General features: G+C 43.6%; 1 protein-coding gene across 1 annotated transcript in view; it reads right to left on the bottom strand.

Annotated features, from left to right (window-relative positions):
• Positions 1–19,075, bottom strand: part of TENM4 (teneurin transmembrane protein 4) — a 569,696-nt gene that overhangs the window by 16,702 nt on the left and 533,919 nt on the right. Inside the window, exons 27-29 of the mRNA XM_049780241.1 lie at positions 17,249–18,126; positions 6,751–6,923; positions 2,030–2,265 (exon numbers count right to left, since the gene is read on the bottom strand). Of these exons, the coding sequence (XP_049636198.1) occupies positions 2,030–2,265; positions 6,751–6,923; positions 17,249–18,126 (1,287 nt within the window). The remainder of the gene's footprint in view (positions 1–2,029; positions 2,266–6,750; positions 6,924–17,248; positions 18,127–19,075) is intronic.

The raw sequence follows: 19,075 nt of genomic DNA, 5'->3' as shown, positions 1-19,075 counted from the left end.
GGGGAACCACCTAATGCTTCCTGGACTCAGCAGTGCAGGCAATGTGATTATTTTACATCTCTTTATTAAAAAAAAAAAAGTCCCCAGCTGTATAAAAAATGAGTTCCATTATGGGGAGGCGCGCCCAGCTAACGTCCTAATCCTACACACTGCCACCATGGGTGGCCATCTATTCTGGGAGGATGTGGGGATACAGTCATGTGGCTAGAGAACCATTAATCTCAGGCTGGCAGAGGGACCAATTAATGCCCAGGAAACTTTGAGTCTAGTCTACATGCAGAGAGAAATACTTACAGCACTCATTGCTGCTGTTTGCTGTTTGGTGCAGGGAAGTCATCCAACTCATGGATGAGGTATTTTGATATGTTACCTGGTATCTGTGAAGTACTGTTTAAGGCAGAGGTCTCAAACTCAATTTACCTGGGGGCCGCAGGAGGCAAAGTCGGGGTGATCCTTGAGTGCAAAGTCAGTAGTAAGCCTTGAACATTGGGGTGTGTGACCCAAACAATTAAAACAAAACAAAACAAAAAAAAAAGATTCCTCTAGGGCAGGGACAAAAAATGTTGTACGGAGGGCTGCAAACGGCCCACGGGCTGTGTGTTTGAGACCTCTGGTTTAAGGCTACATGCATGCCAGACAGAAACCAAGCCCAGGGTAATCGCTCCATAGACCACAGGGCCTGGACAAGGGTGTGAAGGGAATTCAGACAGAGGCACAGGGACAACCAGGTCTCCTTGGGGGACAATTGTGCTCTCCCACATCGACAGTTGTGAGATGCTTGGTTCTTCAGAACCAAGAAGTGGGAACACAGGAAATAGTGTCCTGGGTTCTAGTTCTGTTATCTTAGAAGCATAATTCATGTGTGTCTTTCATGGGAATTAAGCTAAGGGAGTGGGGGTGTCTATGTTCAGGTCTCTGCTTCCCTGTATGAACTGTGATCAATTTTCTAGGCCTGCAAGTAAAACATAGACCTAAAGAACATTTATTTATCCAGTAGGGAAGTCTGAGCTTGCTTTTGTGGCCCTGGTGGGGGCACGTGGCACAGGATGAGTCAATGTGAGCCTTGGTTGGCTGAGGGCAGGGCTGGTGCTTGCTCTCACACCCCTTCCTCTCTCTCACAGGAGGGAAAAGATGCTGCCCAGCCTTCCTGGGCAAAGGCTTTGCTACAGAAACATGGGCAGTGAGGCAGGAGCATACATACATACATGCATAGCAGCCTGAACTGCAGAACCAGAGGCACTCCCAGCTCCTCAACCCATACAGTGAAGTAACAGCCATGGCATCACTTAGAAATGACAGCTCTGCTTGGAAATGGGAGAGAGTGACTGAGATGCTAAAGGGCTAACCTGCATTGTGGTACATATTAGGGAAGAGTAATATCAACACTAGTCATAAGAACAGCAATAACAACAGTAAAATAAAGGGACCAAGGGCCAGGGACCAGAGAGAAGTCAGTGTGCTGAGTGCAGCTTTGTATGCAAGAACCCTGGGTTTGCTCCCAGCACCTCATGGTTTCCCAATCCAGTAATACACCAAAGCATAGTGCCAGGAATATTTACTGAGTACTGCAGTATTGGACTCAAACATGTTCCATATACCCCTCCAAACCAGCACCAGGCATTACCAACCACTCCTTTAGTGTCCAATGCTGTCTATATCACTTTATATATTTTTTCTAATCCTTGTAACAAAACCTAAAGAGTGGGTTTCATCTCCATTTTATAGATAATGAAACTGGTTTCCCCCCAATTCTCTCCCTTCCCCCACCAGTTCTTATTAGCTCCAAGGCCAGTGTTTTTTCAACTAGTTGCCACTGGAAATTTAGGGTCTAGGGTCTAGGGCACCCCCTTTCTATGGGGTGCTGGGCTGGTCCAGGGTGCAGGAGGCAGCTCAGGTGAAATAGAGGGATGTTCTCTTTATTTGTTTAAAAAATAAATAAGGAACATCTGGTCCAGCAAAGCATCCCTGAGGGGTTCTCAGATATTCTCATCCCACACCCCACCCAGCCTGAGAGGATGGACAGGCTCACCCTCAGCCGGCGCCCGAAGACGGTGACCTGGCCCCGTGCTTGCTCCTTGCGCTGCCGCCACTCCACCAGGTTGAGGCCATTGTCGATGGGCAGCGTGACATTCCTCTTGCCCACAGTGGGGTTGACTGTGCCAGCCAGCAGGTGGGGCTCTGTCTGCAGTGCCACCTCCATGCCATTGGCCAGCAGTAGCCGCAGGGAGCCGTCAGCACCAATGTAGTAACTGTTCCGGACCTGGTCTGTGGGGAGGATAGAGATAGGCTCATGAGTGGGGTGGACAGATGGTGTGCAAGTCCAGGACAATTGGCCTGGTGTCACATGCACTTTCTTTCCAGGCTGGGCACATATTACAACTATAGGCCAATGGTTTAGATGGAGATTTGATTTTGAAAATTTGCAATTTTACAAAATGTAAATATGTTCAAATATGTCCAAATCTTAAGATAAAGAAGCTTGTAAAGAAACAATGAAGTTTCAGCTGTAGAATGCACTAGGCTCTTTCCTAAACTTTCTTCCCTGAGCCTGTGCTGTACTTTCTGCACCTCTTGTCTGTACCTGTCTGGCTGTTCTCTTCACTAAATCCCTATACTGTGTCTTCTCTTCCTAAAACTTCCCCCTGATCGATCTTCTGGCTAGTCAATACACTCTCTCTCTCCCACACAAGAGGGCTGGAGAGATAGTAAAATGGGGAGAGCCTTGCACTTATGATTCCATCCCTCATACCCCAGAGAGTCCCGAGTCCAGCTAAGAGTGATCTTTGAGCATAAAGCTAAGTTATAAAGTCCCAAACAAGAACCCGGAGACAGTCCTGAGCTAAATAAAGGGGGTCTGAGAAATAGCACAGCAAACAGGAGAGCATTTGCCTTGCATGTGACCAAGCCAAATTCAATCCTCAGCATTCCATATGGTCTTCCAAGCCTGCCAGGATTAATTTCTGAGTGTAGAGCCAGGCATAATACCCGAGCACCTCAGGGTATGGCTCCAAAACCCAAAAAGAAATAAAGGAAAGAGAAGAAAACAAAAATGTTTGTTTTGGGTCAATATTAGGTGATCATTTTTTCAACAAGATACTCCAGGCTTATAGGGTCTTTATCAACGTTTCTTCTACCCTCCTCCCTTAAGGGTGACCATATAGACTTATTTTAGACATCTTAGAAAAAGCCTCTCTATTAGGGAGACCTGTTCCCATGCTATTTACAATCCAGGCACCACATTGCTTTTATTTGGAAAATGGAGCTATGACCAATGCTTACCTCATGGACCTGTGAGGATAACACAGGACTGAGAATACAAACAACTACACGTATCCTTCATACTGAAGTGCTCCAAATGATGGTGGCTATTATGATAGGTGCTTAATGGACATGGCTGGATTGGGCCAGACACCTTCCAGGTGACACCAGGCACAGGAAGTCCTCCTGGATCTACCCTGATATTCTGGTATCGCACTAGCCTCTTCTCCCTCTAACCCCCTCCTGCCTCTATAGCTCCTCGCTCTGGAATTGTAGAATCTGCCTTAAACTTCATGCATTATTCATTGACACTCTGTCTGTATTTAACTCCCTTGAACAGTGAACAAGCCCATGTCAATTGATCTAACGCTGCTCCTTGCTGCACGCACACGTGCCCATTAATGGTGACTTTGGATGAAACAGCATCTGCAGAGATTCATCTCAAATGAGTCTCCCGTAACTAACAGGAGCTGTGACTTCCCAAGGCTGCTGCTCATTAGTAGCTACTTCTTATTTTTTCCTATAGTTCAGACAAGATGAAACTGGAGGAGCTTTCCACCCAGACTCCACTGAGGCAGAACAGAGCAGCAGAAGGAAAGGAGAGGGAACTTGGTATCAATGAGGAAGCACAGCCACCTCATCTCCTGGGTTCTAAGAGGTATATTTTCTTTTCAGATTTGAAGGTTTCGGAATTGGATTGTGTTTTAAGTCACTAGATGCATTTTGAGTAGTGTATCATTTTCCTCTCCCATCAGGAAAGTTGTTACTAAACTGATGGCCTATTTTCAAACTGAGGAAATGAGGCACTTTCAAAAACTAAGAAAGTGTAGATATATGAAAGTTTGCATTAGCTTTGGAGTAAAATTCTCAGAGCAGTTAAGAGATGAGGTGTAGGCCGGGCGGTGGCGCTGGAGGTAAGGTGCCTGCCTTGCCTGCGCTAGCCTAGGACGGACCGCAGTTCGATCCCCCGGCGTCCCATATGGTCCCCCAAGAAGCCAGGAGCAACTTCTGAGCGCATAGCCAGGAGTAACCCCTGAGCGTCACAGGGTGTGGCCCAAAAACCAAAAAAAAAAAAAAAAAAAAAAAGAGATGAGGTGTGGAAAAGCTAAAGCTGAACCCTGGGGGAGAAGCTGACCTGGAGCACAGGGTGTCTGAAAGGTGGGGTTCTGCGATCAGTGTTGGGCACAATCCAGCATTCCTTTGAAGAGCCCCAATGAGGCAGCACATGCCTGTCTAGGCTGCTACTGCTGGTGTTTGGCAGGTAAGGAGTCCGGGGCTCTTTTCTTTCACTGAAAACCAGTATTCTTTGAGTCTTATTAAAGACACAGGATTATATATGGGGATAAAAATGGTTGGTAATGTAGTAGCAATTTATTTTTGGTTTTGGGGGGCACATTTGATTGCTTTCAGGGCTTACTCATGGTTTTGTACTCCTGTTGATGTGTTAGAGTCCCACAGTAGTGCTGGGGATTTGGGGGAGGCCTCAAGTTCAAGTCAAGCACCTTAACTTCTGCACTATCTCTCTGGCCCAGAATTTTCAAGTAGTTTTATGGCCACCACTCTCCCTGACTGATCTCAGGCTCTTAAAAGTCATTGGCCTGAGTATCAAGGTACTTGCACTGCCAACTAAACCTTCTGTGGAGCACTTTATTGCTCTGAGCCCAAACAGACCTATAAGTCTTCCAAATCTAAGATAGGGAGACAAGGACATTGAGTGTCCCTCTCAAATGTGTTTGGGGCCATTTTTGCTATACTCAAGGCACATTCCTGGCTCTGTGCTCAGATCACTCCTGGCAGCGTTTGGAAGACCATATGTGGTATCAGGATTCCAATCTAGATTGTGTGCAAGGCAAGCGCCTTACCCTCCATACTATTTCTCTGGTTCCACAACATTTTCTTATGGTGTATATATGGGCCATTGGTACATAGATTAGTGAGGTGATGAATATATCTTATTTTATTTCTTTGGCTACAACCAGTGGTGCTCAGGGAGTTGCTTTGGTTCTGCACTCTGGAATTACTCCTGGTGAGGCTGAGGACTATATGAGATTCTGAGAATCAAGTATGGCAAGTACCCTCCTATAGTACTACAGCTCTGGCCCTAAATTTATTTATATTTTTAATTTAACTTTCTTATTTTAAGAAACATGATTTATATAGTATTTTAAATTGAGTTTTAGATATATGATACTCTAGTATCAATCCCATCACCAGTGTCAACTTTCCTCCATCAGTGTTCTCAAATTCCCTCCAATTCCTCCAACTTACCACTTAAAAGGCACATTGTAAAATTTGGCCATTGTAGTTCAGATCTCATGTTTTCAGTGTAGGTGACAGTGGTTTGGATATAAAGCTGTACCACTCCTCCCCATTGCTTATGTACCCATGCCCTTGACCTCTCTCCCTTGTTATTTTCCTTTCTCATCTTCTTCCTCTTCCCTTGATTTCTTCCCTTCTCTACTCTAAGCTCTGGAGTCAAGAGCAATATAGGCATTCTCTTTACTAAATCATATTTCCTCATCCAGTTATTCTATATACCACAGATAATTGAAGCCATCCTGTGTTTGTCTTTCTTTATCTGGCAGTGAGCTGATGGATTTAACAAGTCTATACTGAGTAGAACGAGGTAGTGGGCCTGCACTGGTTACTCATATTCTTTCCCAACAAACCAAGAAAGCACATGGGTCAGAAATCACACTGGTTCTAGTCCAGGTGCTGGGCTTAGAGGCGAGTGACCCTCACCACTCACACAGATGGGTCCCTGTGTGTGTGTGCTCAGCATCCTCACACAGGATTCTTCATAATAGTTCTGTCTGGCTCTTTCCCCCTACATAGAGGGCAATTGGGGTCCTCAAAAAAAAGTCAGAATTGGGACTTGAGACTGAGCCTAGCACTGCTGATGACCTGGAGCCTTCACTCCTTGGAGCAAATCCATCAAGCTGCAAGAAGCACTCTGAGTTCTCAAGCCCCTGAGAAACGTAAGGTAGAAAATTTTGGGATGGGACAGAACTGAGAAACACAAATATCTGAACATCAACTTCTGGGCAGTGTGATTTGATGGTGGCAAGAAGTGGGTTTGTTCTGAGCACAAACCTTTACTGAGTTTCAGGAAGGACTTCACACTCCACCTTCTTAAAGATGTGATAATTATCATCCTTGGTCCTGACCAGAGCCTTCTGAGCTGAGCCTTTTCATTCAGGAGCCCCTGGGATGGCTTAGTGAGGAGGTCACCTGTTTGGGCAGCCTAAGGGGCTGCTTTTCTGCTGCTAATGGGTTAAAATGGAACTGTGGGCACTTCTGCAAAGGACCTGACAGATTCAGGGACTCCAGCTTGGAATGTGTGTATGTGTGTGTGTGTGTGTGTGTGGGGAGTCTGCAGTCAAGATGGCAGTGCTGAGAGAAAGCCTATAGACCAAGCCTCACAGTAGGTAGGCTGCCTACCCCTTATCCCCGTGCCCTACCCTACCCCAAAGGCCCAGTCCCTGGGCTTACCTTGTACCAGAGCATAAAATGCCCCCGAGGCAGACAGATTGGTGGTGATGGTGACATCATCCTTGCTGGATGTTTCTACCTGGACATGCACGGAACTGTCTGTGTCACTTCGGAAACTGCTCACCTGGCCAGTAGGGAAAGTGACATTTGTCAGGCGGCCAAAGCTGTCATACCTGAAAACCAAGGAGTATATTTGAGTGACAGGAATATGAGGGCACCCTTGCTGGAACTGGAATTTTCCAGCCTGGGCCCCGGCTTGACTGGCATTGTTTTGTTCAAGTGGAATCCATGCTCTGCCTCTGCCTACTCTTCCTTGAATCCATGCTCTTCCCTAAAATCACAGCTTTCAGGCTATGATTCCACATGATGGTCTCCAGGGCAGGCCAAGAATTGACCTCTCCAAGATCCTTTCCTAAGCCCCCAAAGTGAAGACAGCATTTTCTGCCAAATCCTCTTCTAGGATTAGGTGGGAGACATTAGGAGTGCCCTGTGGCCAGAGATACACTCAGCCATTGGTGGTTGACTCTGAGACCTCAGAGGGGAACTAATCAAAAGATGCTTCCAGGTGGTCAAAGGATGCTTCCCGGTCCTCTCAAGGTCCCCAGAACTAGTTATACAGATTTATCCTATGACCAGGGCAGGCTGAACCATTATTAGCCCACATATAGCTTTGGGGGTTACACATTGCATTTCTATCTGTCAACTCTTTTTGCTCTCAAGACTCTTCCTCTCAAGATGGTATCTTGGAGAAATAACTGGGAGCCTTAACGTTTGGTAAAGCCACATCTTGCAATAATCTGGAAAATGGGTCTTAAGGCCTCTCTCACCAGGAAGTATCTCTCAACTCTAGCCTAGCCAAATGTGTGAAAGGAGAGTGAGGGGTAAGAGGTAAAGTATGTGGGGAATAAGGACTGAAAAGAATATGGGGGTGAGGGCTGAGAAAAACATAAGGGGTGAGGGCTGTGATGAACCTGGGGTGAGGGTTGAATTGAACATGGGGTCTATGAAGGATGAGAAAAACATGGGGGATGAGAACTGAGAGGAAAGTAGGGGTTAGGACTGCCAAGGAAATAGGGGTGAGGACTGAGAAGCATGGGGAGATGACGACAAGCAAAGGAATGAGCACAGCACTGATATGCAGGACTCTTCCCATGGTAGGCTCCCTCCTGCAGGGCCTGACCGCATCTGGAGATGCCCAGCTGCTGAGCGCATAAAACAGAGACACAAGAGCTTTCAGAGCAAGGCTGAGCAATCTCCAGGCACCTTCCCACAGGGCTGCTCTCCAGCTTTGCATAAAGGCAGACAATTGTAATTATTATTGAAAGGGGCTGGTAGTACATCATTAAATCGATTCTAAAGAAGAGACAATGAAAAGGTTCATGCCTTCAAGATCTGGTTTTCATTTTACATGAGATGACCGAAAACCAGTAATTTCCACTCCTCACATTTTTCCATGAGAAGAACTGAATGTCTTAATTAAATGAACATCAAACAGAACAGTCAATTTGTAGAGTGTCCTTGTTTCTGATTCATTCATTCTCATGCTTTGCAGAACTTCAGAAGAAGTGGCTACTAGATCAATGACTCTCTCAGATCATCCCAATAGAACCTTCCTGCTTTTGCCTCTGGGGTGCTTATAGGTCTGCCCTATAGACTTGCTTCCTGACCTTTGCCCTGTGGCCTCAGTTGAACTCTCTTATCTTGCTTCTGTACCACATTTGTGAAAGGAAGTTAATGCTGTCCAATTGCCTGCAGGGAAATTCTCTTCTGCTCTCTGAACTTCAAGCAGCTGCCCAAATCCTGGCCAATGACTGAGTGACCTCTGGACAGTGACTTAGTGATGCTTGCCATGGCTTTACTTAAAGTATTAGCAATTTTTTTTTTAAGGTCAAAGCATTTCACAACTTTGACTCATATTTGAAAACTGAAGAGGGACTCTCTGGGGTTAGGAAAATCTAAAACAGATAGACCCTACGCCAGCAGTTTGGAGTGAGGGATAAGATTTTTATGAAAGAAGCTGCACCTTTGCATAATCTTGACCCCAATAGTGCCAAAACAGCTATAAGAACACTATATGTTTTTGGGGCCAGAGAGATAGCATGGAGGTAAGGCATTTGCCTTTCATGCAGGAGGTCATCGGTTCGAATCCTGGCGTCCCATATGGTCCCCCGTGCCTGCCAGGAGCAATTTCTGAGCCTGGAGCCAGGAATAACCCCTGAGCACTGCCGGGTGTGACCCAAAAACCACACACACACACACACACACACACACACACACACACACACAAAACACTTTATGTTTTTGACCATACATAGCTGTACTCAGGGCTGACTCAGGGATCACTCCTGGTGGGTCTTAGAATCCCTTTGTGGTGCTAAGGATTGAATCCAGTTGGATCAGGTGCAAGGCAAGCAAGCACCTTCCCCTCTGTACTATCTCTCCAGCCCCTTTAGAATACTTTTATTTTTATAAGGACTACAGATGCCTAGACAAGCAATACTAGCCAATGGATATTGTGCAACTGAGTCTTTCTTGAACTTCATGCACTTCCCTGTTCATTAGTATAGAAAAATCCTCCTAGGATGTTTTTCTACTTTCTGTAAATATAATGCACATGTATGGTAAGCTCCTCAATGGCACAAACTCATATTCTTTCTCACGGATATGCTTGGGCTTCTTGAAATAAATCTCTGAGAATATGTATAAACTATATCACTCTCTCTGGACATCAAATCAGCACCCTTATCCCACCAGAAGTTCTGTGTAGCCTGTGCTGCTGGACTCACTTCCCAATTCAAGTACTGTCTTGTCAGTGTCCTGCCATTTCTGCACCCCCTTTTTTTTAGGGAGGTGCTTCCTCTAGTTGTAAGATTTTTTTTACATATATACTTATTTTAAGTAACATGGTTACAAAATTGTTCATGATTGAGTTTTAGTCACAGAATGTACACCACCCTTCACCAGTGTCCCCATTTCTCCTCCCACTTAACCCAACCTCCTCTGCCTGCCTCTCAGGCAAATATTTCTCTCTCTCTCTCTCTCTCTCTCTCTCTCTCTCTCTCTCTCTCTCTCTCTCTCTCACTCTCTCTCTCTCCTGTAGTTTTCACTATTGCTAATAAAGGGGTACCATGCATATAACTTTATCCCCTTTCAGCACCCAGCTCTTGTCCAGCAACTTGTCCAACTATCATTGTCTCTGTGCCTTTTTGGATGACTCTGGCCAAGAAAACCAGCAGGAAGGGTTTGGTGGTGGTGGTGGTGGTGGTGGTGGTGTGTGTGTGTGGGGGGGGGAATAGTCACTGCAGCCAGATGTTCTAGGCTGAGCCTAAGGATGAGCAGGCAACTGTTTTTGCTGCTCCTTATTGAACCTCCACAACAAACGGCATGATTTTAGAAAGTTTATATATAAGGCATCAGTTTAGGAGTCTATTTTCTCCTACTTAGAGACATTCAATGATCTAATCAGGCCACTAATTATTTTTTGTTTGTTTTTGGGTCACACCTGGCAGCACTCAGGGGTTACTCCTGGCTCTATGCTCAGAAATTGGCAGGGTTGGGGGACCATATGGGATGCTGCGATTCGAACCACCTTCCTTCTGCATGCAAGGCAAATGCCCTACATCCATGCCATACATCCATATCTCTCCTGCCCCAGGTCACTAATTTAAAGTAAAATGTGATTCTTTTGACAAATTGTAAGACACTCTGAGACTTCCCACCAACCTCAGAATGTCACCTCTTGATTGGAAAGACCTTGTCTTGGTCATTGAGAGTACCTAGCTTTGAGCATCACTCTCAGTACTCCACATCTCGGTCATGTGCACTGATGGTTGTCAGAAGAATGATTTGTTCTCCTAACTTCTTTACATAGTCACCTAAAGCTCTACCTTTCCAGTACCAGTGGTTGCCTTCCATCATTTGCTCCTGTACCCAGACACTCAGAGCTCATCTCAGATTGGGCTTCAGTTCGAGTGCTCACACATGCCATCCCTTTGTAGTGAAAGCTGTTTCTTGCTAGTTTCTCAGAGTTTGGTTAAGCTTAGCCAGCTTTGGAGAGCTTTTCCTTAATTGCCTTTCTGAAACAGACAGTTTCCCTCATCTCTACCACCATCTCACAATTTTACAATTTTCATCATATTTATTTCTTTGTTTTCATGTTCATTTGTTACTTTTCTCACTAGCATTTAAGCTTCAAAAGGAGAACCTGTATTCTTAGTACCAACAGAAGTATTGGCATGAAAAGGTCTACACTTCTAGGTGACTAAGTTAGAATAAGAGTAAAAGTAATAAATAGCAACTATACTTTTTTTTTTTTAAGAAGGGGGCAAACTATAGAAGTGTTCAGGGTGTCTAGGTTCCCTGGCCCAGTGGTATTTGGTAGTACTAGGTATGGTAGGCAGAGTGAGGGGTTAGATTTAGGGCCCAGTACATGGCTTGAACTTCGTTCCTGTGCAATATCATTGTTGTTTACTTCAAGGCTTAGTCTGAGAATAACTGAGAACTACACCACTTTTTATTTTCAATACAAGTAAGGGAAGTTCATTCTACTCAGTTAGGGCTCTGCTCTATGCTTGTACCCACTGACTAAATTAGCAGTTACCTTAATTTCAAAAGTGCTGAGGTTCAGACACAACAAAAAAAAAAGTAGCTTGCCTAATATCACAGGCTGCTCTCTGGGTATCTTGATTCAAAGTCAGGTCTCTCTGACCTTAAAGGTTTTTCTCACCACACATTCCCAAGAATGATGCAGAATCAGAGCAAAACCTTTGTTTTCATCACTAGAGATGTCCAAGAAGAAAATGTGTTTGGAAATCGTAATTGAGTCAAGATGGCCTGTTTTTTCTTCATGATACTTTGCTTTGATACTACTGCAGTGGACTGTAGAATGAGTGAAGTCCTATTTGGGGGTGGATTGAGGGGATGATAGAGATGGTCAATTATAGGCTTTTCATTATTTTCTTCCACTGCTTTGCTTCACTCTATTTTTTCTGAAGCATCTCTGGAGCACAAGGAGGGAAAACACATAAAAGATTCATGTAGTTGCTGTGAACTTGAGTCATGTAAGTGGCTTGCTGAGATAGCCTCACTCACACTGCAAAGCTTTCTCTTTCACACTCAATACTTCACATCCCAAGCCACTTATTAGCATAGCTAATGAGGAAAATACCACACTACCTCTATTATATTAACTTTTGCTGATTGTAAATGTTTGATTGGAAAATATTTTAGTTTTAGGACTTTCACTTAGGACTACTTCAGATAGCAGCAGAATTAACAAGAGGAACTTGACATGATCCTCTGTGAATAATGAGATCACTTTTGGCAGGACTTAAGGAATCATAGTTGGTGCCAGACATAGAACTTGGGCCAACCACATACAAGGCAAGTATCTTCTCTCATGCACTATTTCTATGGCCCAGTTCCACTTTTGTGAAACAGGTTATAATGTTTGTCCCCACCCCATTTCATTTCTCTTTTTAGTCTGCATTTAGCAATTTGGATAGTAAATGTTAACAGCTATACCGGGTGTGCTCTACTTGGTGTTTTGTGAGCTTTTTTAGTTTTTTTTTTTGTTTGTTTGCTTTGGTTTTTGGCACCTAATGATGCTCAGGGGTTATTCCTGGCTCTGCACTCAGGAATTACTTTTGGCAATGTTCAGAAGACCATATGTATGCTGGGGATCAAACACAGGTCAGCTGCATTCAAGACAAATGCCCTGCCCACTGTACTATCTCCCTGACCCCTTGTAGGATCATTAGATTTGTGGCTTAGTATGCAATTAGTTATAAATCATTATTTATAATTATTTCATTAAATATTTCCTTGACCATATACTTTCCTCTCCTGAGAAAACCACATGTGCATTCAGTTCGTTGCTAGTATCTGCGGCCCTTATATTCCATAGTTCGCATTTTTCACTCCTCTGAGTGTTTGTTTCATTTTTTTCTAAGCTGTCTTTTTGTAGAAGACTCAATCTACTGCTAAGCCAACCAAAGGCATTCCTCATCCCTGTCACTAAGGCTTTCAATTTTAGAACTTCTATTTGATTCTTCCTGGTAGTGTTAATCTATTTGCTAAGTCATCTAGTTTTTAAATATTTTTTATCTCTTCCTTTGGTAAATTATCTGTAAGACAGTTTCAACATCTGACCTATTTTAGGGACTGATGGTTCCTTTGTCTTTTGGGAGTGTGGAGTTTTTCCTTACTTTTCTGTTTGTCCAGGCAAAAAAGTGATATTTTGTTGAGAGATATTTCAGGGATTAAAGTATTTGTTTTACACATGGCTAATCTGGGTTTGATAGCCAGGAGTAACCCTGAGCACTGTTGGGTGTGGCCTAAAAACAAAAGAAAACCAAAGCAAGAGTGACATCCTGTGTGACATAGTAGAAACCAATGGAGCAAGTTTTTTGCTTTTAAATGAGCCACAAGTTTTCTTAATCTAGAATTTGAATGGGGGAGGGACTTGAGTTAACTTTGAACTCAGGCTGGCTTCAAAATTTCAAAATATCATTAACTTTAGTGTATCAAAAACTTTATATTCCTCTAGCAATACTGTTATACCTTGTATATAGAATATGAAACTGGTTTTCCAGAGATTCTGCCTCTACCAATATCCCACAGTGTCCACCCAGCAATGGTGGTAAAGAAAATATCCCTGGCAGAGATCAGGAAATACAGGTGTTCCTGTGGGTGGTTCTCAAGAATCAGTAAGGCCATACCCAGGGCAAGGAGCTTCTCTGCACTGTACCTCAAAGGGGTCTCTTTCTAAGCTCTTGCTGGTTCCCATCTCTTTCCTAGCAATTATCTGCTTTTCATAATTAGGTTTAGCCTCTTAGGTAGGGTGTAAGAGGTGAGGAGGGCATTTTCAGACTTAGCCAAGCATGTCTCCTTCTCAGGCTGTAATTCTAGGCCCATTACTTATTTGTGCTCCCCTTTTCTCAATATGAAAATGATTGTTTTCTTTCAGCTGAAACAGGTTTTCCCAATGTCTACCCAGCATCATGATAGTGACCCTTCTTTCCATAAGAAAGGCTCTAGGTCCATCTGGGAGATGGATTAGAAGGAACTGACAGAGAAGGAAGTCACCAGTATTCCTCCTTCAGTGGCTGCTGAGTCCCTGCTCTGGGCCTACTCTAGCAAAATTTTTTTAGATCTTTCTAGGACCTTCTCTGCAATTTTTTCTGGTAGATTTGCAGAGAAAATGCCTGAAAAGAATGTGGATATTTTTCAGGCTCCATAGCTACTATGGCTTCCCACTCCTGAGCTAGTATATACCCAGATATTCTAAGTTGACCAACCATCCTAACAAAACACTTCTAGATGAGGCATGGTTGAATACTTCCAGCTAAGCTAGGACACACATCTTGTTTGTCTCCCCAGAAATCTACTGTTTCTTCATTTGACCAGTTGCTTTCCCTATGACCCCAGAGAGGAAAGAAAATAGATAATTCGGTCCTTGTTCAATCTCAGGATGCTTTTTTTTGACTCTTAAACTTGGAAACCAACCCTTCCACTCATACCCGTAAATACCCCTAAAATTAATTCCTCCCTCCCTCCCTCCCTCCCTCCCTCCCTCCCTCCCTCCCTCCCTCCCTCCTTCCTTCCTTCCTTCCTTCCTTCCTTCCTTCCTTCCTTCCTTCCTTCCTTCCTTCCTTCCTTCCTTCCTTCCTTCCTGTTTACTGAGCGACGCTCAGGGATTACTCCTGGCTCTGCACTTAGGGGTCATTACTGGCGCTGCTCAGGAAACCATGAGATGCCATATATCAAACCCGAGTCAGCCATGTGGAAGGCAAATTCACTACCCACTGTGTTATGGCTCCAGCCCTAGAATTCTGTTTTGTACTGGGAACCCTGCCAGTGTCAGAGCTGGGATGAGTTCAACAGTCTGTTCATGACATCATTTTTTTCTTCCTATTTTCCAAAATATCTATTCCCACCTGAATTTAAATTTGTTCATTTGGTATCTCCAGAGCACCTAGTTGGTAGCAAGTCTGAAGCCAAATGGAGAGACACAGAAGTGTGAGGACAGAAATGGCAGAGCCTATCACAGGGCATGGTGTGAGCCAGAATCTGAGAAGTTGGCAGCTCAGGCCTTCCTGGACACCAGCCTCTTGGTCTACAGGCCAGTTTTTTAGCTACCTGATACCATCTCCCCATAAATCCAAGTCTAAGTTTAGTGATGCCCCATACTGGACATGAAGATAGCATTACTGATGCCTTTAAAGGTCTCTACCAACAACTCTTTGGGTAAGGAAAGAAAGTCAACTCTTGATTCCTTAGAAGACAAGGTACTCTCAAGTTTATGTTAGATATATAATTTAATCTCAATTGATTCAGTCATATAGCTAAATAAACTTCACACTCTTAATATAAATTATCAGATAGTCAGTGGATAAGAACAGATACCACCACTCTTGATCTTAGTCCAAAGGCCAAGAAGTGATACAAAGTAGATTTTAATCCCTATTATACAAATGAATCACATACAGAAAAGAGAGGTGTAACCCAGTCAAGGAAATCTTGAGAATACACACTTGTGTTCTGTCTCTGCTGTGTTCACTGTGTGATGTTAGATTTTACCTTTCTGGGCTTTAGTTTGTTCATCTGTGAGAAATGCGGAAGATAACACTGATCATTTGAGGTGAAAGTAAAGATTCAAAGGTAAAGAGCTGTGTATACTGTTGGATGCCCCCAAAAGTAAGCTTCTCATTTTATCTTCCATTCCTTGGCTCTACTGTTAATGAAAACTTTGCAGTTACAAATACCTTTTTTATAAAAAGCAATGATGATAATTTCATCAAAGAAAGATAGGGAGGGCAGGACAGATCACCTTTGAAAGAGGTCTAAGAAATGATGAGACGTCAGGACTAGTTGGAAGTAGTAAATGTGCACATGAGATTTGGGACTTGAAAGAGTGGCTATGAATGCATCATGACTGGCGTTGACAGAAGTTTCTGTATTGACTAAATAAACTATTAGAGATTCTCTTTGGGCAAATGGGAGATGAATTATGTAGTGTATTTTCATTTTTATGAGTTAATCAAGATAAGTGCTTTTTCTGTGGATTGTTGTCTTTTCTTTGCAATGAACAAAATCCTTTAGAGAAAGGGATATCAGCGAACTCTAAAATTGCTGTGGCATTCCAGGTGAAAATTGTATTTAAAAATCTATTTCCTTTGGATTCAAGGACTGTGAGAAACTGGCTTGATCAACCTTGAAAAAAACTTTCAGTTCAAGAATTCAAGTTCATTTGCGATGGACAAACTCAGAGGGGCAAGAGGGCAGAGCTGAAAAAGTATGAGCTCCAATAACAAGTGGATTTGATAGTGAACCCTGTGTAGCCAGGTGCTTTCAAGAACAGTGGGAAAATGAACTGCAGTCTCAGTTTCTATTTCTTGTGAAAAAAAAAAATGAGCGTAACAACCACCTTGAATTACAATGGTGAGCGAATTCCCAGGAAGCCTTGTTTCTTTCCTACCGCCCAGAATTTATCCAATGGATAATATAGTAAGCATTCTGAGTTGTCTGGAACATGGCTAAGCTCATATAGCAGCTAAAATCTAAATAGAAGTAGTGTTACAAAGTCTACTCTATATTAACATAGCTTTCAGGGCTAGGGAAATGGCTCAAAGAATTAATATATAGGCTTTGCATACAGAAGACCTGGGTTACATCCCCCCACCCATGGTTATTTGAGCATTGGAGTCAAAACTGAGAGGGAGGTTTGAACATTAATGTCTATATAATGTGTTTGAGAAGGAAACAAGCAAAATCACATCATAAAACACATCATAAAACTTAAAAACATAAAAACAAACTCACCTCCAGATACAAAAGTAAAAGAACATTTCTGTAAATTTCTTTTTGAGGGGTGGTATACCCAGTATCATTGAGAGCTCAGTGCTCACTCCTGGAGATATTTGGTCCAAACCTTTTTTCTAATAATAATAATTCAAATGATATATTTCTCTATGCATTAAAATTTCTCCACTATCCTGTTATAACCATAATCTGTTTAACTTAGAAAAACACCTGAGGATATGATATTTGATTATATAAAAATCTTTCTTGCCATATTTCTGGAGTGGCCACATGAAGCAGTTTATCAATAAACTGCATTTATATCATTTATATCACCTCCCTGAGTTCTGCTTGATAGATTGCCAATGCTTCCACTTTACAGAAGTAGAAAATGAGGCAGAGAGAGAAATAGAGAGAGAGAGAGAGAGAAGAGAGAGAAAGAGACAGAGAGAGTGAGAGAGAGACAGAGAGAGAGAGAGAGAGAGAAAGAGAGTGAGTTCATGGTAGAGTTGGAGCCGCAGTTAAGTCTTTTCTGTCAGCCTATATTAGTTTCTCAGAGTAATGATTTGGAAGATAAGCATGCAGGACTTAGGGTGGGTTCATAAGCCCAAGCCTGTAGTAAAACACTAACATGACATAAATTCACTTTTAGTCTTATATGTGTCTCATGACATACAGGGCATTGTTTCATACTTACTCATAAAATGTTGTCCATCCATTTTCATTGCTTTTTGTTGCTAAAAGGCCCGAGTTGCCATGGTATGTCATCATGGCCAATTCATGTCCTTGCGTGGTCACACTCCTGAGTGCGCTGTTGGTACCCATGGTTACCCAGTACACCTGGCCATCTGGGACCACCAGCCAGAGGGGCATCCCAGTTGAGTCTCGACGGATGTTCACCATGTTGCCATTGTTGTCTGTGATGAGTGTGACATCGCCATCGCCAGTGTAAGTGAAGTTGTACAGGTAATCGCCTGTGGGCAGGCTTTGGGTATATAGGTGCTTGCCACTTGTATCAAACAGGTAAAGCTCCTGGTCGATGGGTGAGGACAGCTCATACATATTCTGGGTGTTGAGGAAAGGCTTGTTCTTCCTGATAAACCGGATTCGAATATTCCCAAGGTCTGCCACATAGAGCTCACCATCGGCACACACAGCCAGGGAGGATGGGGTATTGAGCTTTGCATCCTTGGCATAACCATCATCTCCAGAGAAACAGTCACAGTTGGCATCGTTTTTGCAGTCACAGCCACTTGGAGCACCAGCCACCAGTGAGATCTCTCCACTAGTGGTGACCTGCCGAATGCGGTTGATCTTCTTCTCATCAGTCTCTGCGATGTATAGGACCCCATTGTGAGAGACAGCCACTGCAGTGGCTGATTCCAAGGTTGCATGGATGGCTACCTTGCTTAGCAGAAAGTGGTCAATGCCTGGGACCTGGCAGTGCATGGGCCTCCCAGCAACAATGCGTACTTGGTGGTTTTCAGAGATTTGCAGGACCACGTTGTTATCGAGGACATAAAGGGAGTTGTCCATTGGGCTGATGGCTAGGTCTGTGGGCCACTCCAGACGAACCTGACAACAAACATGTAGACACTCAAATGACTGGCCAGGTGCCTAGCATACTTAATCACTGACTCAAGTACCTTCAATGGAGGTCTGCCTTAGCTATGTAGTGACTGTGGACTTTAGCCCCTACCTCTACCTGAACTATCAAAGTGAAGCTTTGGTTTTTTGTTTTGTTTGGGGGCCACACTTAGCAGCACTCAAGGGTTACTCCTGGCTATGCACTCAGAAATCATTCCTGGCAGGCCAGAAGTCCCTGGCAGGGACCATATGGGATGCTGGGAATCAAACCTGGGTCTGTCTCTGGTAGGCCACATGCAAGGCAAATGCTTTACTGCTGTGCTATCACTATGGCCCCCAAAGTGAAACTTTGGAAACCACCACTGAGATAACTAAAAGTCTCCATTAAATTGACCAAACACAAAGAAGGGGAGAACAAAAATAATGAAAGCAAAAATTAAGCAAGAAACAAGATCATTCAGAAAAAGGAAACAAAAGGTAGAAGATGGACATAGGATTCCTGCAGACCCCATCACTTACTATCTCGGGGAAGTGACTTTGCCTTTCTGAACCTCAGTGTCCTCACCTGTAAAATTGGAACTAGGACTATACTGTGTGTCTGATCCACAAAAAGTAAAGAAGTAGCAGCACCAAAGGTCATGTTAAGTGTGGCCACCAAGCTAAGATTGAGCAGATGGGGAAGTCATGTAAATTTTGGAGGCAGAAGCATGGAATTGTTGAGAGGCTTACAAAAATAAGATATAAAATATGAATCCTTAATTCTTGGAGCTCTTGGGTGACTGGTGAGGCTCTGGGGTTGCAAGGACACCACCACCATGACCCACAGTCAGTCCCAGTGATTTTAAACCTGGTAGCTCTCTTGAATACCTCATGGGGATCTTGGGAAGCAGAAGTGCTTAAATTCCACTACTAGTCATTAAACCAGACCCCAAGCTGT

The sequence above is a fragment of the Suncus etruscus genome, chromosome 9 (genome assembly GCF_024139225.1).
Source record: "Suncus etruscus isolate mSunEtr1 chromosome 9, mSunEtr1.pri.cur, whole genome shotgun sequence".
Taxonomy (NCBI): domain Eukaryota; kingdom Metazoa; phylum Chordata; class Mammalia; order Eulipotyphla; family Soricidae; genus Suncus; species Suncus etruscus.
This window is presented reverse-complemented; position numbering and strand designations above follow the sequence as displayed.